We start from the raw sequence: 24,150 nt of genomic DNA on the forward strand, positions 1-24,150 counted from the left end.
ACAAAATGTAAATTGAACCTGAATAACTCAAATGGCATGCATTTTACAAGGCAGAGCAAGAGGAAATGGGATTTGGAAAGCATAAAGTGACAGAAATTGGCTTTGTTATGGGATTTTAAAAGTGCACAAGTGCAGGTGCAGGTGCAGGTGCAGAAACAGTTGCAAATTATAATCCATATATGGCAACTCCTGCCCTGCTCTTAAAACAGTTGGTACTAGTGTGTTAACCATTCACAATTTAAGAGTTGATTAAGAAAAATTCATTTGAGCCTAAAAAATGCCACTGGTTTGGTTTAGTGCTTTAGTTAGTCCTCCTCTCTTAAAATTCATTTGAGCCTCCCAACACAAATTATTTATTTATTTATTTATTTCAAACTTGATCTCCAAGAGCTTGTTTGGAATGAGCTACAAACTTCAGCTTATTTGAGTTTTTATTTTCTTTTTAGTACTATTCACGGTTCCATTACCTTCTTTGGTACTATTTCTAAATTCCAAAATACTATTCAACGAGTAGTTTTTAACCTTATTTTCTACGCTTTTTCAGCTGAATAAGCTGAAACGGATAATTAATTAAAAAAAAAAAAAAAAAAAAACCCAAAAATAATAATAGCAAGTATCTGGCCCAGTCCATAGCCTCTCCAAAACAAACAACTTTAACAAATTCCTAGATCAGCTTTTCCCTATCCCAAAATAAAACACTTTGAAGTCCTGAGCTCCATTTTTTCACGTTTGGACCCATTAGTAGGATCAATCATGTGCTCTCTGCTTTCACATCCACAATGGTCCTACTAATTAAATTCACGATGAGTCCACAAATGTATGAAAAAGCTGAAAAGAGAGCTACTTAATTAATAATTTTCCATAAAACATAACAAACAAATCCTTTGTAAATCAGTAGTACTCACTACTCCAATTTCAAGTAAATCAAAACTCTTCCTAATACCAAACCACAAAAAAAAAAAAAAAAAAAAAAAAAAAAACCCAGCTTTAGTACATATATCTCTGGTTTACTAAGAAAAGAAGCTAGAGAAAAAGAATCCCTTACACTGCAGATATGCAACGCTCTGAGTCCTCTATAGCTTGCCATCCGGACTTGCTGCCTGCTGGCCGTGGTATCAGACTCTCTCTGTTTTTCGTTTAGATGTAGAATGAACTGAGTGATCGATATTCTGGATAACTGTGTATATGAGAAACCAAAACATAAAAAGAAAAGGAAAAAGACTACTGGGTATACGGTGTGATTTATGGCCGCATATCAGTGTATAAAGTTTTTCAGTTTAGTGGTACACAGCTCTGCTTGCTTGCTTTTTTTTTTTTTTTGAGAAACTGCCTGCTCTATTATTGATTTGACAAGACAACAACATTATATTTGTTTTTGGTTTTTTAGTTAACAACTTTATATTTTCCTATTATTTTAGATGCACGTGTAAAGTGTGCTATTTGTTTTTCTCAGGAGAAAGTCTGTACATCCAAAAAAATTTCACACTTGGTTATAGGGACGGAGGAGGCTTTGACCTTGGGCCCAATGACCCCTCCTAATGAATTTTTTTTTTTTTTTTTAATATTAGGGTCTATTTGAGATTTATTTATTTTGTTAAAATTGAAAATTTTTTGTTAAAAGTATTGTAAATAAATGTAAAAATGGACTAAAATAGTACAGTGAAACTCACGAATAGTACCTGTGGGTCCGAGAGGTCTGCAATCCGGCCCAAACTCTATCTGGGCCCAGGACCCGTGCCGAGGAGGTATCTTGCCGAGGACGAATTGTCGATGGCCGGGGAGTCCAGGGGAACGGCTGAGAAGCTACCCTGTCCTCGGCGCTCCAGAACTTCGATGGGACGATCAACATCTTGGTAGAGGCTATCCCCAGACAGTCCCCTGAAAGGGATGTAAGTAGAAGGGGGCCCATAGGGAAGCAGGGTGTAGGATTGGATCAAGGATGACGCGTCCCCTCCGTATTAAATGCATCTGCCAACACCCAGATCCGATTAATGAGAAAAGACGTTGGGACGGTGTAAATTTCGATCTTCGCAACTAGTAAAAAGTAAGATGGGATGGTTGATGGGATGGATACAGAAAATAAGCTCCTGCCTGACCTACAAGTGGAGGGCCAGGATTAACCAAGACGGACTATATAATAAAAAGATAAGTAACCTAAAGAAGAGGCTGGGAAAAATGGCCAAAAACCAGAGCCTCCCAGCCCACCTCCAGGAGAAAGACTCCATAGGTGAAGATAACCTAGACACGCACGAATACCACGAAAAACCCACCGCCTGGTGACTAAGGCTTAGCCTTCTAAACCCACGCTCTACAAATGATATTGTTTTGGGCATTTTTACGTGCGAACCCCACACTGCTACGGTTCATTACGAATCGTGTCCTTACAGTACCAAAAAATGTATTGAGACTCATGAATAGTACTAAAAATAAGTTGAATAGTAAAATAAGTTAACAAAAATAATTTTAACTAATACTTAGAATATTCACATGTATCAATTTTAGTAAACTTTTTCTGTAAAATTATATATTGTGTCTCTTAATAATATTATTAATTCTTTTAAAAGTAATACTATAATGGCAAACTCTTTTATAATATATTCACAAATCGTTAAGGTAGTAAATTTGTATTAGTTTGCACACTCACCACTTATATCACTTTTTTTGCTTACTAATAATCACTCACCACATTAGTAATTTGTACATAAGTTTGTAACTCTAGCATTTAACTCCTTTAAAAGGACTTTCTTAAAAATAATAATAATAAAAAAAAAACCATAAAAAAATTTATAGATGTAAAATTTAAAACAATATATATAGCCCAACTGCAAAAATTATCATAAAGCTAAAAACAATTAAGCTCAATTAACCAATAATAAAAAATAAATAAAAACTCAGTGTTTAAAACTTTTTTTAAACAAAATAATTTTGTCTTTAACCAATAGCAACTGCACACATAAAAAACACTAATAAATAATAAATAAATAAAATAACCCTAAGCAATTAAGTTAAAGTCAAAGTCAAAGGTCAAAGCTGCCACACGCAACTAGAAGAAAAGCCGCCCCCCCTAACTTCAAGTTCTAGCTCCATCCTTACTTGGTTGGAACAAGGTTTCTATCCAAACTAGTTTAGAGAAAAATCTTTAAAATTCCTCTTATATCTTTTTATTGAATATGAATTTTTAAAATCTAATTGTTAAATTGCGTGTTTTTTATGTTCTTAACATATATGTCAAATTTCATTTAAAGCAGGTGTTATTTACTATTCAATCAATAAATTTATTTTTATACATAACTTTAGACCACAAAAACTTGAAGTTTAGACATTTGATTAATAGCTGAGTTATTGATCTTTGTTTTTCTTGAAATTTTGCAAGCTTGAAGAATATAAGAAAAACATACAATCCAATTGTTATATTTTCGAGATTCACATTCAATAAAGAAAAACTATAAGAGCAGTTTGAAAGGTTTCTCTCCAAAGGTTTTTCTACAAATTAGTTTGAAGAGAAACTTTTTTCCCCTTAAAAATTGTTATGTAGTAGATAAAAAATTAATATCAGTGATAGGTTTAGATAACAACCAATAAAAACTTGCTAATTTAATTGTTGTAAATTTGTTTGTGCTTGTTGCATGCTCTTTGTGTTGTTGACTAAAAGCTTTTTAAATTTTTTATTCACATGACAGGCTTAAGACGATAACTAAAAAGAAGCTTTTTTTTCATATAAATATTTATTAGTTTTTTTTAAAAAAAATTTATATCATAAAATTTTTTTCTTGCCTTATGTAAATATGCAAACTAATTAAGATTATTTTTGTACAAAAAAATCAAATATCATGGTCATGCATGAATTTAATAAAAATGGATAAAGTAACACTCCCTTCTTCGGTTGACACTGTGGAGTGTTTGGTAGCTGTATGAATTCTTCAATTTGCCATTGAATGTGTTTTCTCCTCTATAATCTTGGAGGATGATTCTAAAACTATGTATAGAACTCTTTGCTGTGAAGATGTCTCCCCTCTCTTTGTTTGGCCACTTGGTATACGGATTCAAGACCTCTGCAGAAACCTTTTGTGTAGTCACTTTCTCCCGTACATGTAGACATTGTAACTCTATAGTTCACAACCTAGCTAAGCATACTATACATGTTAGATGTTTATCAAGGTGGAAGGAGGATGTTACTTCACACCTACTTCCTTGCAGAAACCTTTTGTGTAGTCACTCTCTCCCGTATGTGTAGACAATGTAACTTTGTAGTTCACAACCTAACTAAGCATGCTATACATTTTAGATGTTTATTAGGGTGGAAGGAGGATGTTACTGTTAGGTTCTAAATGTTTAGAACAATTAGCAAATCGTGAACACAAACTTATCTAGATATAGATCTTAGAGTCTATAAGTATTATTAGACAATGCTCAAGGTGATTCAAGTCAAGATTCAAGAACATACAAGCTGCAGGAAAAAGATTTCATAATCTGTCTGGTTTGATCGATTGAAAGACAGGCTTGATCGATCGAAAGTCGTATCTGCAGAATTTTAATTAAACCCAAACAGCAGTTCAAGCCCATTAAGGATTAGGGTTTCTAATCTACTTCTCCCAGTATATAAAGAAAACCCTAAGCACGTTTTTATGTGGCTTTTCAGAGAGAAAAAGAGTGTGTCTCTTTTGTATTTAGGGTTTTGTTCCTAAAAAGCTCTCTTATGTCTTCTACCGGTATTATTCCTTGAAGAATCTCAAGATCCGGTATTGTAGAAGTTGCTGCCTTCTCTAGTCATCAAAGGTGCTGATGATCTAAACCTTCAAGGGTGGTCTTGGAGTGACAAACAGGAGAGTTTGTGTTGCTAAACCTTTGAGTGGGATCTCAAAGTCACAAACAGGGGTGTTTGTGTTTTGCAAAGGCTAAAGAAAGAAGGAGTCCGTGGATTCGGAGCTTGCACGTGGTCGTGTCAGTAAGTTCTACTGGTGGGTAGCAATAAGAAGTCGAGCGTGGGGGCTTGTAAGTCTTATTATATGAACTTCGATTCTTTCTAGTGGATTTGTTTTTTACCTTGAGGATAGCTAGGTTAAATCCTCTCCAGGTTTTTTACCGGTTTGGTTTTCCTAGGTTATCATATCGTTGTGTTATTTATTTTTCCGCTGCTTTGCATGATATGATTGTTTGATTGTGATAACCTAGATTTGGAATTTGGACTAAGTAACAACTTGGCTAATTACCTAGGTTAATCCAATTGTGTTTTAAAGGGTCTAAAAACTAACAGTTACTTAACACCTACTTCCTTGCAGAGACCTTTTGTGTAGTCACTTTCTCCCGTACGTATAGACAATGTAACTCTATAGTTCACAACCTAACTAAGTATACTAGACATGTTAGATGTTATCAAGGTGGAAGAAGGATGTTCCTTCCTTCTTCTTTTTTTTTTTTTTTTTTTCATTCTCATCTTAATTTTAGTTATAATTGCACACACACACACACACAACCAAAACCTTTTGAATTACGTGGTGACTTGATCCCTCTCAAGGGGTACGTAGGTAGCTTAGTATTTTATACTAAGTTCAGTCATGTCTCAAACGAAAACCTTTTGAACTACGTGGTGACTTGATCCCTCTCAAGGGGTATGTAGGTAGCTTAGTATTTTATACTAAGTTCAGTCATGTCTCAAACGAAAACCTTTTGAACTACGTGGTGACTTGATCCCTCTCAAGGGGTACATAGGCAGCTTGGTATTTCATACTAAGTTCAGTCACATGTTAAAACAAAAGTCCTTTGAATTATGTCATGGCTTTGAACCCCTTTCAAGGAGTATGTAAGGAGCTTGGTATTCTATGCTAAGTTCTGTCGCCTGTTAAAAAAAAAATGAGCAATTAGTTTTCAACTAAGAAGTTCAATTACATGTTTCAAATTAATCAATTAGTTTTTAACTAAGAAGTTCAATTACATGTTACAAATTGAGCAATTAGTTTTTAACTAAGAAGTTCAATCACATGTTTCAAATTGATCAAATAGTTTTTAACTAAGAAGTTCAATTACATGCTACAAATTGAGCAAAATTAGTTCAATCACACATTAAAAAAAAAAAAAAAAAAAAGAAGAAGAAGAAGAGAGTAGTGACTAAGAAGTTCAATCATATTGAAGGAAAATTCCAAACTACATCATGACTAAAAAAAAATCCAATTCCTTGAGCTAACTAATTGAACAAAACAAATGTCCTATCTCAAAAAAAAAAAAAAAAAAAAAAAAAAGGTACAATCAAGGCATCCACTTCAAGTTCTTCAAATTGGAACGCTTGGTCTCTAAGGTGCTTTGTATCTTCTTCAAGGCCTCCACATCTTGGTCGTTAAGCACAGTAGTGGACTTAATGCTTTCAAGTTGATCTTGCAGAGCTTCTATGATGCCATCCTCTTCAGCCTACTTGGACTTTATTTGTGGCACTAATTGTTCTAGCTCAGCTAGCTTTGCCTTCATGTCATTAATCTTTGAATTGGTAATTTGAAGTTTAGTGTCTAGAGATTCTTTCCTACTCGATGCTTTTGTAATAAGAAGTTCAGTGTCATTCACACGACGTGTTTGAATCTCTAGACTCACATGATTACTCATAGATGCCTCCTTCTCTATGTAATATGAAACATCTTTTAAGTATTTGTCAACATGCACCTGCAATGGCTGAGTGTCAATCCCAAAATTCTATATCCCTTGATAAATCTTGCTTACCTCATCCTTGGGAAAGATCTTATTCAAAGTGAAGTCTGAAAGCTGTGACAAAAGGAGGTCTCCAAGCATCAAAGCCCCTTGTTTACTCATAGACATCCCTTGTTCTTGTTGTGAAGAAACCTTGTTTGTGTCATTCACGGGTTTAGGAGATGCCATAGCATTATTAACCTTATGCTTTTTGGTCTCCAAGTTCACAATAGAAGGTTTGTTGTGGGTTGAAGTAGGAACATGGTCAGCTAAGGTCATTGTACTAATACCTTTTGATGATTTTCTTATATGATTCCAGTTAGCATCGGAATCCTTGCTTGCATCATCATCAGAAACTACAAGTGTATCTTCATATTGCATATCACTTGAATGTTTAGTACCTCTCTTTTGAACAGCAATAGTAGTGCTAGAAGGATTTTCAATAAACTGAAGTTGATGGCTAGGACTCATAGTTGCTTGTTCCTTCTTTCCTTTGCGAGATTTACTAGCTGGTGGCTTAGCAAGAAAAAGTGCAATCTTAGCTTATGTATCAGTACCTTTAGTAAAGTCATCCTTGCAAATGTTTTTCCACCAATCCATGTAGCTACAAGTAACTCTCTTTTCAAAGTCTGTGGATGAAGATGGTATGAGAATTATAGAAGATGTGTTGGAACGGGTGAATGATTGATAATATTGGTACAACTCCTTTAAAGTACCAGTTTGAATTCTTTTTTTTAGGTCACTTGGAATGTTTTGGTAGAACCCAAAGCGTCTACTAAATCGATGTGGGCTATATGACTCTACAACACAATGATCTTCACATCGGAGAGATAAATATCCAAAACAGAGAGACATAAAATAACCCAGTCTTAGAACAGATAGTCCTCCATTGTCCTCAAAAGTTAGGTCAAGGTCCGACCTGAATGAAGTCCCATGCCAAAAGAAATCCTTACCAGACCGTATGCGGTCACGTGCAGATACTTCTTCGAACGGCACCTCATAGCTTACTCCAGAATATCTTGTCATCATCGGCTTTTCCAGTTCATCATTTACAACACGATGGCTTTTGAAGAAGTGCGACATCCATGCATAAACATAATGGACAGCAAAGCCATTGCTAGACTTGCTTGGTACAGGATTGTTAAAGATTGTATTAAGCCCTCGATAGATGCTTGCTAAAATAGGAACGGCAAGGCCAAAAATTTCACCGCTAGCCATGAGACTAGCAATCTTAAAAGTACTAGCACGAATGCTACCCAAGTCCTTAATAGGAAAAACAAATACACAAAAGCCAGCAAGCAAGAAAGGCTATCAAATAAGTTTCTTTCTTAAGGTCTTCAGGAACCTGAAGATCAAAAAGAGCCGCGTGTTCTTTGTCTTTCCAAGGCCCACGGTCAAGGATAAGGCCTGATGGATTTTGGCTGCGTTTTGGATGGAGTCCTTTCTTTGCTTGTTTCTTTGGAGTAGGATATCTTTCATCTCCTTTAAACCAAAAAGCAATCCAATTATTGACGTTAACTTTACTTTGCTTCTTCATTTGATGTTGGAGATGATGGTAGACTATAAACAAATAGTGACAACTTTGAGGCAAGTAATTTTTCCCTTGATCATCAACTCCTTCAAGCTCCTTTGCAGTGGGAACCACTTCATCATAAAAAAGTCCTCTAATGGGAAGCCCACCAAGCTTATGCAAATCCCATGTTGAAATAGAAACAACCAAAGTATGCAAAGTATTTGTCGTTGGGCTCCAACATTCACAAAATGATTTCACAAGATGTTCATTGAAATCATATGTGAACAAGGAAGCAAAAACAGCTTCATAAAGGTTGGCAGCCTTAAGAGTTTCCTTGCATCGACTGAGTATGTCCTCCAGCCATTCCCAATATAACGGAATATAGGAAATTCCTCCATTCATGTTGAAGGAATACTCCCAGTTTGTTCGACCCGCAACTATTTCTCGTCCTAGAGATAAGTATGGTTTCATACTCGCAATGTTTGTGTGGTGGGAAGCGAGTAGAAGTGTGGCACTTGCATCAACATTTTGGGGAGCAGCTTGTGACCATTGTGGCAAGTTAGGTGGACATATATCCCAATCCCATTTTGGTGAAAACTCTCCAATAATGGGAGGACGGGTGATTAGAGTCAAAGGCTTCACTTCCTTGTTGTCTTTCTCTGAATAAATGAATAGGGCCGGTTTGTCGCCAATATTCGAATCTTTGAAGGAAAAGGCTTGAACACGCTAAAAAGAGAGGAAAAGAAGCAAAAGTCAGTTTTCACAATTATTTCTATATAAAATTATAAAAAAAAAAATGACACACTTGAGAGAGATGGATAAACCAAGTCCCGCATCTCAAGTACTTTCAAAAAAAAATTATACACTTGAGAGAGATGGATAAACCAAGTCCCGCATAAACCAAGTCCCGCATCTCAAGTACTTTCAAAAAAAAAAATTACACACTTGAGAGAGATGGATAACCCAAGTCCCGCATCTCAAGTGAGTACTTTCAAATCTTAATACTTAAAAGAGATGGATAAACCAAGTCCCACATCTCAAGTACTTTCAAAAAAATTACACACTTGAGAGAGATGGATAACTCAAGTCCCGCATCCCAAGTACTTTTAAAAAAATTACACACTTGAGAGAGATGGATAACCCAAGTCCCACATCTCAAGTATGTATGTCAAGAGAAAGTCACAACATGCAAAAGAAAATATTGCATATAAAAAAAAAAACTGAGTACAAGAATGTACCTCTCGAAGAGAAAGTTCCATAATCGAGCTTGTGCAAAATTTGACACAGTTGCGATGGTCTTTAGAAACAATGAAAATTGTTAGGCTACAAGAAGAAAAAGAGTCATGAGTACGGTTTACAAAAAAAAAAAATATATATATATATATATATATATACACGAGGTTATAAAAATAAGAGAAGAGATCATGCCTTGCTACCTGATTGAGAAAGAAGAAAAAAAAAAATCTTATGCCTTCTTCAAGAAGTTTTCTTGAGATTCCCGAACTTATGCGCTATGCGAGGAAAATTGTGAATTATGTGCGGCTGGAGCTGCCCTTTTATAGTGCTGGTCAGAGAGAGTTTAATTGCAACTAAAACTCATCCAGTCAAGACCACTTTGGCTAGGAAACCGATTCCTTCTTGAGGTTATCTTCTCATGGGAAGGGAATTCTTCTTCAGCTTGGACCAGGAAACAGAAATGTGGATTCTTGCATGGTGGAGTCTTGCATGTATTATATGGGTGGATTCTTGGTTGCATTAGAGCTCTTTTAAGTCTTGATATACCTCGGCCAATGGATTTGAACGTGGCTACTATTACATTAGACATCCTCTACTTGGGCCGTGAAACAACAGTGGGATCATTGTGAAAGTATGAAAGGTGCTAAAATTAATTGCATCAAAGCATGAAATTTGTCGAGACTTGGTCACTTTCCACACTTAAAATTGTGGACATAATCAAGTTTTGAGGGGGCATTTGTAGGAGACAAAATTTTAAGCCAATCATAAAATGCCACATCGAAATTTAGTGACAAAATTTAAATTAATATGTCATTAAATTAGATAAATCAAGTGTTGACATGTATCATTTAAGATGATATTTATCTTAATTAAATATGGATAAATATCTTGATGATAATTATTCTAATTAAATATGGATAAATTTCTCAATTAAATTGGAATGATAATAGTTAGTCATTATCTCTATTAAAATAAATAAATAAAAATAGAGATAATTATCTACAAGGAAGTCAATCCCAAGTGGGACTGATCCTTTGAAACCACTATAAATAGAGGGCATACCTCCTCTCATTGAAAATTTTTTCTAAGATGTGAAAGTTCTAGAGAAATTCTGCCTCAAGAACACACGAAGAACATTTAAATAAGTTCTTTGATGTTCTATTCGAATTAAGCTAAAAAAAAGCCTCCATAAACTTCAACAAACCTCAAATCCTTAAAGCTCAACGAATCAAGCCTCTAAAGCCCCAAAGAACTTCAACCTAAAAGCTTTCATATTCAAAGACTTGAAGAACAATAAATCTCTAATAAGCTCAAAGCTAGAGATTTGTTGTGGAGACCGTTCAATCCATCTTTCAACTAAAGTTAAGAAGATTCCTTGTTCGAGTCAAGTTCAATGAAGATAAAATCAAAAAGTATTCTTTTGTAAAAGAATTGAAATAGAGATTGTGCTTTTATTCATCAATACAAATTTATTATTTGCAAACCATATTTCTTTTCAATTGTTTAATTTTCTATCATTGGAAAAATTTGTGTTTACACACCTTTGTTTCATGGTGTCCATACATTGCACTAGTAACACAAATGAATGAAACATAATGAGCTACTACTTACAAACTTGAATAATTAGAAGGTGCAGACATATGTTACCCTAAACAATTTACTCTAATTCTACCATTACCATATTCACAATCCATCAAAAAAGAAGAAGAGCAGCAGCTCTATAAGTAGAAAAAAAACTAACCAGTCCATCAAAACTTAGTACATGTTAGACATCAAAACAAACTAATGCTTTGCAACAACAGTGTCAGATTCGTTGTAAAATAGAAGGTTCCTTCGATTCAACAACAGCACCATCCGTCTTTGGGTGATCGCGGTGCCCACGCCAAATTCGTTGTACACGGGAAGCTGCCTGGGATTGCAGTTCTTCAGGGCCAAATTGTGACAACTTAGAATGCCATATTTGCTTCAAGTCGGAGGCCATTAGAGCAAAGGCTTCCACTTTTGTGTGGGTTTTGAGTGTTTTTGAGTAAATGGGGAGTTTGGATAGATTGTACATGTCTGCGGAGGAAGGTTTCATAACCCATTCAAGAAGTTCTTCTCCAAAGAAATTTTTTTCAAGCCGCTCAGCATGTTGGGAGTCTTCACCACCATTACTACTGCTTGTGCAAGTCCATACAGTGCCTTCCGTAATAAAAAAAACCGCATCAATTGGGTCTCCCTCCTGAACAATGTAGCAGTGCTCTTTGTAGAACTTTGGTTTGAGAGAGTCGCAGATCTTAAGCAACAGTTGTTCATGCTTAGCCGCCAACCCATTGTCTTTTACGAATTTCAGCTGATCAAGAAAAACAAATATAAGTTGTAGTAGAACAAATTAGTAAAAATAATATATATGTAAAAATAATATGCCCGTCTAATGCACGAATTAATTTTTTAAAAAAAACATATGTAAAGTAATTGAAGAAATGATTAATGCAATATCATTGAAATTAAAAAATAAATTGATAATACAAATAAAAGAAAAAAAAATTATCTTATGTTACATCACATAAATACATTATGTCAGACCAAATATTTCAATAGCTAACATTATGATAAATGATTCCATTTAAAAAAAAAAAAAACCATTATGGTAAATGATTAAAATAATGAAAAAACAACGAATTTTCTTTTGAAATTTCGTAAGACTTCTGCAATAAATTTTTAGTCAAAACTTTTTTTTTTTTTTTTTTCTTTTATTCCAACCAAATATTTTTGAACAAGAGGGAAGGAGAAATGAGGGACACACTTCCTCCTCACTCTCTTTTGCAAACCCAAACAAAGCCTCTTGAGCTGCTCGATTACAAGAATTTGGAACAAAACAAATTTAAAATGACCAAGCGAAGAATCTCCGAAATATAAAATATCCCTTTGAAGCATAATGCTCCTTAGAGTTTAGCAGGGATATCAATCCCGAATTAGTGCGTTGCAGGATATCGAATGTATAATACCCAATTTTTATTATATTAGCCAAAACTTTATACTATATCTATATAATTCCCCAAATATGTATTATTAAAAATAAAGGTACGAAAAAATATTTCATATTTTATTTAAAAAAGTATAATGGATGTATAAAACTCACATTCTTTAGAAGATTTAAGCAGAGATGGTGCTTGACATTGCTTTGAAGTTCTGGAGGAAGATCAGGTATCAGGTTCTCCACATAAACATCTTCGTCTTCTTCAAATCTCTGTTCTATGTTCCTCATAATCTCGGTTTTAATGGTACTATCAAAGCCCCGTTGGGAAATCCACGATCTCATGATTTTTTTTTGCTTTTGTCGTTTACTCGACTTCATCTTCTTGCGTACGTTATCCCAATTTTTAATAGATTTTTTTGCTGTCCACTGCATGTACATCTAACCCACCTCTACTAGTCAGTTCAATTCACCAAATCTTACCGTGTATAAGCATTAAAAGTAATTATATTTTACAATCATACATCTCATTTTATACTGATTAGTCACCAAGAGTCGGTGATAAATGAGGCATCATCTTGAGACGAGTGTCACGAAGTGCCCCCATGCATAGCTAAACTTCCAAACTCATGTTTCTGTTTCAAGACACAATTTTGCCCATACCTAGGCTAGAAAATTTTGTGACATTCCATTAATCTAGGCTTTTTCAACGGAATCGTCTAGAGTTCAAATCTCACCTTCCCATTATAACTATTAAATTTATCAAAAAATTAATAGTATCAATTTAATACTACTACTAATAATAATTGGATGATTAGCATATTAAATTATTGATGTGTCATAGTACTTCTTGTCTAGAAATCACACTCTCTCTTCTTCATTTGGTACAATAAATGGTATATTACAAACCTCTCTCACATTCATACGAGTCCAATCTATGAAACTAATGCTTAATAGAGGTTACTTTTATGTGAGAGAAAGATGTTATACATTAGATTTACTGAATAAGTCAAAAAATAACAATGAGCCTTTTTTTTATAAAGAAAAGAAGAGAAGAGAAAAGAATTGGGTACTCACCTGCAAATTTCCCATGAAATATAAAAATAGTACCAATCCAAAGATGGAAATACCAAGTGCAAAGCAGTTTTCCCATATGTAGTTACTTGTTTCAAGGTTTTGACCAAGAGAACTGCAAAAATGTCATAACTATAACGTATGAGACACTAATCTTAAAGATTTAAAACTACGATGCATAAAATAAAAATTTAAACATTTTTAGGGGAAATGAATAAGTTAGGAGGAGATGTACGGTCCTATGCTTGGGCCTTCAAGATTACAGGTTTATGGCCTTTGGAGAAATACGACCTCCCCTTACATTAATGAGAAAATTTTCTCGATGAAAAGAAAAACAGCCATCACCACAGGCCTAATAAGGGAAGAAAACAACAATTGAAGACCAATATTGAACTCAAACTCTATCACATGCCGCTATTTCCTTTTTATTTCGGATGAGTCAATGTCTTATACCTCTGTGTATATGGCAGAGAAGAAGCTACCAAAAGTTACACCAAAAATGTATCGGGAAATGACTATAAGCAATAGAAAAGAAAGTATAACTGTGACACAGATGTTACTTCTTGACAACAACATTTTTTTTTTTATAAATATATTTGCCTAGTTTGATACTTCTTTGATATTTAAAAATATCATTAGCTAAGTAGCAAAGAGCAGGGAAAAAAATATTATTAATATTATTATACAAGATAAAAATTCTATTCTTGCCTAATCTAAAGTGTATATGGGTTAAATTTCCTCCTAGAGATTTAAACTCTGGCCCTTACACCCCACAAGCTCTAATACTTTTAGAGTGATCACCGCATCAAAGGTGCGCGGTGGTAAGAGCGGGGAAATTATTAGTTTAACAAATGTGTGAGGGTCAATCTTCCACCCACTTCATATCCAAAAAAACAACAGACAATAGTGTAAGGACAACTAATGTTCTTGAAAATTTTAAACTAGGGGAAATCAAACTATTTTAGTCCTAGTGTGTTCAAATATCAAATTAAGAATTGATTGAGATAGCTTTAATATGGAATATAGCAAAAAGTCTAATACGTGCAAACCTCAGATTTCGCATGCCCCACCAGAAACTGTAAAATAATTTTTGTGGAAAATCTTCAGATTCTAAGACACCAGATTGAAGGGCTTTAAGAAATATTCCAAAGTCAAAGGACGTTTTGTTTTCAGTATTTAAAGAGCAAATATCATTTATAAAAGACAGATTTCCAATACTGTGGTCACAATCAAAAGAAATTCCAACACATCTACTACGATTTTGACCACACGCTTCATGCCAACAAGCCGCCAGTCGTTGAGTAGAGAAAAAATACCAGAAGGCTCCCAATACCTAAAAGACCAGAAAATCATTAAACATCAATAAATTCTGTAGATATCCTATGTCCCAACTAAATCTTATTAATTGTTACAACAAGAACAATAATAGTAAGAGAAAAAAGAGAATTCTATAGACATGAAACTTCTACTTATTAATTGAGAATTCCTCATCATCTGATGGCTATTATCTTACTCAGGCCAACTGCACCTCTAACCTCATCATTTAAGCTAGTATCAATAGACAGTAAGATGGTTAAAACGCCCATTGAGAACAACACTCGATTACATGTTTATAACAATGATCATCTTCGCAATCTACACTTTACAAGCAGAACTGGTTAGGAGTGCAGTCTATATCTAATACTCACTTGACCAAATATCTCTTACACAATACACATTGTCAATCAATTCATGGCAGCAGCTCAATCATCCTATTATGATGTTGTTCTTAGGATCCTTCGAGATCTAAAAGGCATTTTTTTCATAGAATTAATTTATTCTTCCAATCGTTATTAGCACTCCGGGCATACACTAATGCCAAATTGCCAACTAGGTAGGAGATCCCAGTGATCATCATTCATCATGGGATTTTGTTTCAACTCTAGGACTCCCTTATATCTTAATGCAGCTAGAAAAAATTGCTACAATTGAGAAGTTAATATAACATTCAGCTTTGGTATTGAAGTAAGCAACAACTAACAACAATTTGCTTCTAGCTGCGTTAAGATATTGGACAGTCCCTGTACACATTGTTTGTTAAGTTCATTGCAACACATCGGTTCATCCCATTTAAAAAAGGATAGAGTTTGTGAAAGATTGTCAATATAGTATTTGTGAAAATTAATAACATTCAATAATCTCAAATGACAATCAGCTTGGTTGGAAAGATAAGACACTTGAAAAATATATCTAACTAAAAAATTAATCAACCCTGATTGTTATAAGGGATTACTACATATTTGTTGAAATGTCAGGGGTCAAGCTCCAGCCCCCTGACCCCCGGTCTTCCCCCTAAATAAATCGGCTCACGGGTTGAACAAAGAAAAGGGGGTATAAACCATGTTGGAATGTCAAGGATCAACCCTTGAGTCCCCTGGCCCACGTAAATCGGCTAACAGATTGAACAAAGCAAAGGGGATATAAACCAGGTATTGTAAATCATTAATATTAATTATAAAAAGCAAAGAGTCATCTCACAAACAAGTGCTTTAGATCGCACACAGATAGTGGATTCCAGTTAGCTCAACAGGAAAAATCTCTAATGGTTGAATAAGAGATTTGAGGTTCAATTTCCGCCTACACTAAATACTGATTGGTGTCTTGGTCTGATGATAAAAAGCTATCATCAGAGTGGACACCATAAATTGAAACTCTCTCTCAAAAAAAAAAAAAAAATCGCACACAGACATGAGTTATAGCCTTTACATTTCCACCACTGCACCAGGCATTCATATAAGAGGTTTAATCCACACAAGTCCAAAAAACAAATAAAGTGAAACCTTTGGAATCTATAATTTTTTTCATATGTGGGTTCATTTCAAATAAATGTTTGTTAAAGATGACAAAACATTGATAAAATATCAAAACTTGCCAAGATTAAATTCAATGAATGTGAAATTACTCTCAAATGAAACTTACATGACCAGCAAGGATGTATAGAATGAAATTCAATGAAGCTTTGACCAGCACGATTCTATCAAATTTCTTGTTATTTGTTATTAGTTTCTTCCAAGATAGGTAGATTTGAGTAACTCTTGGCACATATTGGAAGAGAACGATAGAGTTCAAGAATTTTACTTTTTTTGAAGATTTCGTGCCTCTCATTTCTGAAAAAATAGTCAGAGTCACCACCTGAACATATTATAAGAAATTTAGTGTTTAGAGCCAATGGATAGAATCCATCTGTAGGACAATGATAACTTAAAGAAAATAAAGATTATGGAGGTAGTGGAAATTAAACTAGGATCTAATCTTTAGTGGTCAAAGTCTGAATCAAATTTTTTTTTTTATTATTTAAATTCAAAGAATAAGAAATAGACTGAAATTTGATGCCGAATTTATACATGAAAACCAATATTAATTGTTGGTAAAATATAAATAAATGGAACGACACAAAATTATTGTTTTTTAAAACAACTCAATTGTCTATTAAAGAAAAGTTTATTTTACTTTGTTGAAAAACCTAGTTTTGATAATTTTTTGATTGGAAAAGTCAAACATTATACTTGAATTTCCCATAATCAACAAATAAAATAAATATTATATATATATTACCTCAATATTTTTCCAATATTCTGATAACTAGAAAACTAATTAATATGGTCAAGTAAAAGTTAAAAATTAAAAATTAATTTTTTTTAAAAAATTAATAATTCAATAGGGGAGGGGGATTTTGAACTATGGACTCTTTGTTGGAAACAGAGAGAGATACCAGTTGAATCACAAAACTCTTGGTCAAAATTACTTTGACTTACAAACAAATGTTTGAAACTATTCAGCTTTAGCCTCTTTGTATTATGTTCTATATTATATCCATTTTTCTTCTAGTTTATTGCCAAAAAAATTTCTTTTAAAAAACACAACCAAATAGTTTAGACAGAGCCAGACAACAGCATGCACAAAGTCCCAAAATTTTAAGGTCCTAAACAATAAATAATCAACGTGACAAATACATTGTCATTTATATATTTATAAAAAAAAAATATGAAAAAGCCCCAAAACAGAGTAGTTTGATTATTTTTTTTTATTTAAAATTTATATTCTAGTAACACTAAAGGATTTGTTGCACATAAGGGTTTTTTCTTTGGTAGGGGCTGCAAGCCACAATAATGGATTAGCTAACACATACATATATATATATATATATATATTATTTTTAAAATTTTAAAATGTAAGCAACATTTATCAAACCAAACAAGTGAACAACAATTAGCAGAGGTCTCCCTTACCTGCGGGATGGGAAGAATAGTTATAATGTCGAATAAGAACCACGGCCATAAATATTTACGAGCTATTTTCCAAGCATCTTTATTCAACTCAGATTTTCCACTTTTCAGAAGCTTCTTGTCTATAAAACCAGTGCGAAATTGCAATATGATATGCAGCAGGTAAATGATATCGAAGAAGGATCGCAAAACGATAGCTGTGATCCACAACTTCTTGTCTAACCGAATGCACTTCTTTTCTTCATTGATCACAGGAAGATAAAAGAACAGAGGATCCAAAGATACTGCAATCACGCATGACAATACAAATCCTACATTCCACCTTTTAAGGAATGCCTTCCTTGGATCAAGAATTTTCTTCTGTGCCGTTGTTTCTTTCACTGAATCACCTCCACCATTCTTAAGAAATTGCCTCTCAATGTCTTGATTATTCCTGAATAAAACAAGGCAAACTCAAAATAAATTATTGACTCTTATTTACTATCATCTAGTGTAAAATAAATAATAATAAAGGTATGTTTTTCTTATTCAAATAAATTAGTTTCGATTAAGGTTTAGTTTGATTAGTTTCAATCATGGTTAGTTTTATTGATAGAATATAAGAAGATAGTATATTTTTTCATGGGAAAGGTTTTGCTGCATATTTGTATGCAACAATTGCTGCATACAGGGATATGTGGCAGCCAAAAAAAAAAAAAAAAAGGAACATGTGTGACATGTTCCTTTTCTTTTTTGCTGCCACATACCCCTGTATGCCATGTACCCCCTTTTTTTTTTTCTTTTGGCTGCCACATACCCTTGTATGCAGCAATTATAGCAAACCTTTCTCTATATAAATTCAGATGTTGAGAATGAGCTCTGAACTCTCTCAAAGTTAACTTGAAGGTCAACTCACCACACTCAACCAATGTGGGAATCTGTAACAACTTTTCCCAAAATGCCTATAAGCTCTGGAAAAATTTCATAAAAAATACACTACTAATATCTTCAAGGGTGCATAAGCTCTTCTTTTATATATAATGTTTAAATTTTAAGTTTTTGTATTTTAAAACCATATGTAAAATATGAGTTTATGAATCGAAGAATAAATAATATCTAATTAGCTTGAAATTTGGCATGTAAGTTTAAGAACATACAGAAAATGTAATTATAATCCAACGGTAAGAGTTTAAAATATTAATACTGAAAAATTATCATTTTGGAGGTTTATATATTAATGTATGTTCTAGCATTTTGTTCTATTCTATCATTTTAGAGGTTTTCATGTTATTTTGGTCATTATAAAGGTTTTAAGGGGCATTTGCATATTTGGAGGTTTACAGTTATTTTGGTCATTTTGGACATTTTCGAGGGTATTTTTGTAATTTTAGAGGTTTTGTTGGGTATTTTTTTCGAAGAGATTTTCAATGGAATTTTGATTTTAATTTTGATCTTTTTTTAAAAAAATTTCGGGAGTATTTCAATCCTTTTGAAGGTTTAAGTATTGTTTTGGAGGTTTTGAAGGTACTATGGTCTTTCTGAAGATTTTTGCGATTTTTTTTTTTTAAGTTTATGTTCTTTTGAATTTGAAAATGGCTGAAAATGTTTTACGTGTTAACAAGAGTATTTTTTCTGCTCAGTGAAAAATGGTTTTGCTTTGACCAAAATTTTCAAGTGCCAAACAACTCAAAAATAAGGAAAATATTTTCTAAAAAAGGTTGTATGCCAAAACAAACCGACACTTAAGAATATGACCAAAAAAGAAAAATGTTATTGTTAGCACATAAGTAGAGAGAGGGAGAAAAAAAAGAATGGACTAAATACCAGTGTATTCAAATAAGCGGCATTAAAGCTGGAAAATGATAAATAATAATAAAATAAAGCTAAGGACACAACAATTTCATGATATTTATAATAATGTCAAGAGAAAAAGAAACTAACCTTGCACCGTTCCCTTGCTGATGGCAAAAATAACTCATAACACTAACAGTTTTTTTGAGAATTTGATAACTCATAACCATATTACTTAACTATAGGGCTCTTGGCGGGGGTCTGATTTGGGTCCTATGCACTAAATCTGACACGTCTTCAAAATTGATCACGTGTTCACATCGTGTCCCCTGTTCAATGCTCTAGACAAAAGCTTTGGTCCTTCACCTGATTGTTCAAAAAATGTAGTAAACCTAAACACTATGTAGTTCTAAATATTTACTTGAAAAAAATGTTCTAAATATGAGAATGTGTATTTATAAAATGTAAATTGAACCTGAATAACTCAAATAGCATGCATTTTACAAGGAAGAGCAAGAGGAAATGGGATTTGGAAAGCATAAAGTGACAGAAATTGGCTTTGTTATGGGATTTTAAAAGTTCACAAGTGCAGGTGCAGGTGTAGAAACAGTTGCAAATTATAATCCATATATGGCAACTCCTGCCCTGCTCTTAAAACAGTTGGTACTAGTGTGTTAACCATTCACAATTTAAGAGTTGATTAAGAAAAATTCATTTGAGCCTAAAAAATGCCACTGGTTTGGTTTAGTGCTTTAGTTAGTCCTCCTCTCTTAAAATTCATTTGAGCCTCCCAACACAAATTATTTATTTATTTATTTATTTCAAACTTGATCTCCAAGAGCTTGTTTGGAATGAGCTACAAACTTCAGCTTATTTGAGTTTTTATTTTCTTTTTAGTACTATTCACGGTTCCATTACCTTCTTTGGTACTATTTCTAAATTCCAAAATACTATTCAACGAGTAGTTTTTAACCTTATTTTCTACGCTTTTTCAGCTGAATAAGCTGAAACGGATAATTAATTAAAAAAAAAAAAAAAAAAACCCAAAAATAATAATAGCAAGTATCTGGCCCAGTCCATAGCCTCTCCAAAACAAACAACTTTAACAAATTCCTAGATCAGCTTTTCCCTATCCCAAAATAAAACACTTTGAAGTCCTGAGCTCCATTTTTTCACGTTTGGACCCATTAGTAGGATCAATCATGTGCTCTCTGCTTTCACATCCACAATGGTCCTACTAATTAAATTCACGATGAGTCCACAAATGTATGAAAAAGCTGAAAAGAGAGCTACTTAATTAATAATTTTCCATAAAACATAACAAACAAATCCTTTGTAAATCAGTAGTACTCACTACTCCACTTTCAAGTAAATCAAAACTCTTCCTAATACCAAACCACAAAAAAAAAAAAAAAAAAACCCAGCTTTAATACATATATCTCTGGTTTACTAAGAAAAGAAGCTAGAGAAAAAGAATCCCTTACACTGCAGATATGCAACGCTCTGAGTCCTCTATAGCTTGCCATCCGGAGTTGTTGCCTGCTGACCGTGGTATCAGACTCTCTCTGTTTTTCGTTTAGATGTAGAATGAACTAAGTGATCGATATTGTGGATAACTGTGTATATGAGAAACCAAAACATAAAAAGAAAAGAAAAAATACTACTGGGTATATGGTGTGATTGATGGAAGCATATCAGTGTATAAAGTTTTGCAGTTTAGTGGTACACAGCTCTGCTTGCTCTATTTTTTTTTTGGAGAAACTGCTTGCTCTATTATTGATCTGACAAGACAACAACATTATATTTGTTTTTGGTTTTTTAGTTTAACAACTTTATATTTTCGTATTATTTTAGATGCACGTGTAAAGTGTGCTATTTGTTTTTCTCGGGAGAAAGTCTTTGCACCCAAAAAATTTCACACTAGGTTATAGGGACAGAGGAGGCTTTGACCTGGGGGCCAATGACCCATCCAAATAATATATATATTTTTTTTTAATATTAGGATATTTTGAAATTTACTTATTCAGTTGAAATTGAAATTTTTTATTAAAAATACTGTAGTTAAAAGTAAAAATTGACTTAAATAGTACAGTGAAATTCATGAATAGTACCAAAATATGCAAGAGGACCCATAAATAGTATCAAAAATAAGCTGAATAATAAAATAAGTTGGCAAAAATTAATTTTTACCAAACGGATACTAGAATATTCACATGTATCAATTTTAGTAAATTTTTTCTATAAAATTATATTTTGTGTCTCTTAATAATATTATTAATTCTTTTAAAAGTAATGATATAATGACAAACTTTTTTATAATATATTCACAAATTGTTGAGGTAGTAAATTTTTGTTAATTTGCATCTAAACTTACCAATTACATCACTTTTTTTTTTTATTTACTTACTAATAATCACTTATTACATTAATAATTTGTAAAGAATTTTGTAACTCTAACATTTAACTCCTTTAAAAGGACTTTCTCAAAAAAAAAAAAAAAATCCTTTTAAAGGCCATAAAAAAATTTATAGATGTAAAATTTAAAACAAAATATATAGGCCAACAACAAAAATTGCCAATAATAAAGCTAAAAACAATTAAACTCAATTAACCAATTTTACCAAAAGAAAAAACTTGGGCGTTTAAAACTTTTTTAAACAAAATAATTCTATCTTTACCCAGTAGTAACTGCACACATTAAAAGCACTAAAAAATAATAAATAAATAAAATAACCCTAAGCAATTAAGTAACAGAGTCGGAGGTCAAAGCCACAACACGCAACTAGAAGCAAAGCCACTCTCCTAACTTCAAGTTCTAGCTCTATCCCTACTTGGTTGGAACAAAGTTTCTCTCTTCAAACTAGTTTAGAAAGAAATCCTTCAAATTCCTCTTATATCTTTTTATTGAATGTGAAATTTTAAAATCTAACTGTTAAATTACATGTTTTTAATGTTCTTAACATATATGTCAAATTTCATTTAAATCGGATGTTATTTATTATTCAATCAATAAATTTATATTTATGCATAACTTTAAACCACAAAAACTTGAAGTTTAGATATTTGATTGATAGCAGAGTTATTGATATTTGTTCTTTTTGAAATTTTGCAAGCATAAAGAATATAATAAGAACATACAATCTAATTGTTATATTTTTGAAATTCACATTCAATAAAGAAAAACTATAAGAGCAGTTTGAAAGGTTTCTCTCCAAATATTTTTCTCCAAACTAGTTTGAAGAGAAATTTTTTTTCCACTTGAACATTGTTATATGGTAGATAAAAAATTAATATCAATGATAGGTTTAGACAACAACCAGTAAAAACTTGCTGATTTAATTGTTGTGAATTTGTTTGTGCTTGTTGCATGCTCTTTGTGTTGTTGACTAAAAGCTTTTTAAATTTTTTATTCACATGACAGGCTTAAGACAATAACTAAAAAGAAGGGTTTTTTTTTTTTTTTCCATATAAATATTTATTAATTTTTAAAATTTTTTTTTATATCATAAAATATTTAACTTAAATTTTTTTTTTTTCTTGCCTTATGTAAATATGCAAACTAACTAATTAAGATTATTTTTTACAAAAAATCAAATATCATGGTCATGCATGAATTTAATAGAAATGGATAAATTAACACTCCCTTCTTCGGTTGACATTGTGGAGTGTTTGGTAGTTGTATGAATTATTCAATTTGCCAGTGAATGTGCTTTCTCCTCTATAATCTTGGAGGATGATTCTAAAACTATGTATAGAGCTCTTTGCTACGAAGATGTCTCCCCTCTCTTCGTTTGGCCACTTGGTATACGAATTCAAGACCCTCGTAGAGACCTTTTGTGGAGTCACTTTCTCTTGTACGTTTAGACAATATAACTCTGTAGTTCACAACTACTTTCTGTAACTTTAGCCGACTTTGGCTGAGTTTGCTTTAATAATATCAGTTTCCTTTTTCTTAAAAAAAAAATGGTTAAATGTTAAAAAATTATTAATATTCCCAATTTTAAAGAATTAAAATTGCACTTTTTTATTCTAAGGTTAAAGCAAATCTTGCAAAATAATGACGTACCAATATCTAAGAACAACACATGTCCTGCATAATTTAAAATTAGAGCTTTTTATTTATAGGAATTAAGCATATTAAAAAAGGGTAAAAATTTGCTACAAACTAAGTTACAACAAATCCTACAAAATAATGATGTGTTAATATTTGAGAACAACACCTGTCCTGCAAGATTCAACACCTTGCCTTGCCCTGGACGGGTGCTGTTCTCAGATATTAACATGTCATTATTTTGCAAGATTTGCTGCAACTTAGTTTGCAGCAAATCTTTGCTCGTTAAATTTTTATTTTTTCCTTTTTGAATAGATACTTATCTATTTCATAGTATAGTACGCATTGAATGAAATATTGTGAAATAACAAAACAAAATAACATTTAAAAGCCTATTTACAAAGGTTAGGCCTTTTTGTAAGTGCTAGTGTTGTAAATCTTGTCTTTTCACTCCCTCCTTCTCCATCTCCTGTGTCTTCTGTTTATACTATCTAAAAAAAAAAAAAAAAGATTAGTGGTCTAAAGTACCACATCGGTCAATTAGTAAGTTTGTTTTCGGTTTATAAGTCTCACTAGTACTTACAAAGGTTAGGTCATTTTGTAAGTATTAGTA

General features: G+C 32.8%; 2 protein-coding genes across 11 annotated transcripts in view; both read right to left on the bottom strand.

Moving 5' to 3' along the window:
* The window catches only part of LOC115969422 (cyclic nucleotide-gated ion channel 1-like), a 28,618-nt gene extending 27,304 nt beyond the window's left edge, over positions 1-1,314 (bottom strand). For all 10 annotated transcript variants that reach the window (XM_031089069.1, XM_031089073.1, XM_031089061.1 and 7 more), the window contains exon 1: positions 1,046-1,314. The gene's annotated coding sequence lies outside the window, so the exon portion shown is untranslated. The remainder of the gene's footprint in view (positions 1-1,045) is intronic.
* A 9,606-nt stretch (positions 1,315-10,920) lies between these two features.
* Positions 10,921-21,260, bottom strand: LOC115969421 (cyclic nucleotide-gated ion channel 1-like). The gene is made up of 8 exons (XM_031089060.1): positions 20,971-21,260; positions 19,637-19,852; positions 17,720-18,149; positions 16,410-16,622; positions 14,501-14,784; positions 13,455-13,566; positions 12,543-12,818; positions 10,921-11,753 (listed from the first exon to the last, which is right to left on the bottom strand). The coding sequence occupies exons 2-8, from the start codon at positions 19,714-19,716 to the stop codon at positions 11,226-11,228; spliced, it is 1,923 nt and encodes a 640-aa protein (XP_030944920.1). The 5' UTR covers positions 19,717-19,852; positions 20,971-21,260; the 3' UTR covers positions 10,921-11,225.
* Between the last annotated feature and the right edge of the window lie 2,890 nt (positions 21,261-24,150).

Source organism: Quercus lobata, chromosome 11, assembly GCF_001633185.2.
Source record: "Quercus lobata isolate SW786 chromosome 11, ValleyOak3.0 Primary Assembly, whole genome shotgun sequence".
NCBI classification, from domain to species: Eukaryota; Viridiplantae; Streptophyta; class Magnoliopsida; order Fagales; family Fagaceae; genus Quercus; species Quercus lobata.

Excerpts from the sequence above, each read along its gene's own strand:
- LOC115969421 (XM_031089060.1), bottom strand. The coding sequence starts at position 19,716 with ATGGTTATGAGTTATCAAATTCTCAAAAAAACTGTTAGTGTTATGAGT. Across the intron at positions 12,819-13,454 it reads ATTTCATGGGAAATTTGCAG|ATGTACATGCAGTGGACAGC; the intron begins GTGAGTACCCAA and ends GAGGTGGGTTAG. Across the intron at positions 11,754-12,542 it reads GCTTAAATCTTCTAAAGAAT|CTGAAATTCGTAAAAGACAA; the intron begins GTGAGTTTTATA and ends TTTCTTGATCAG.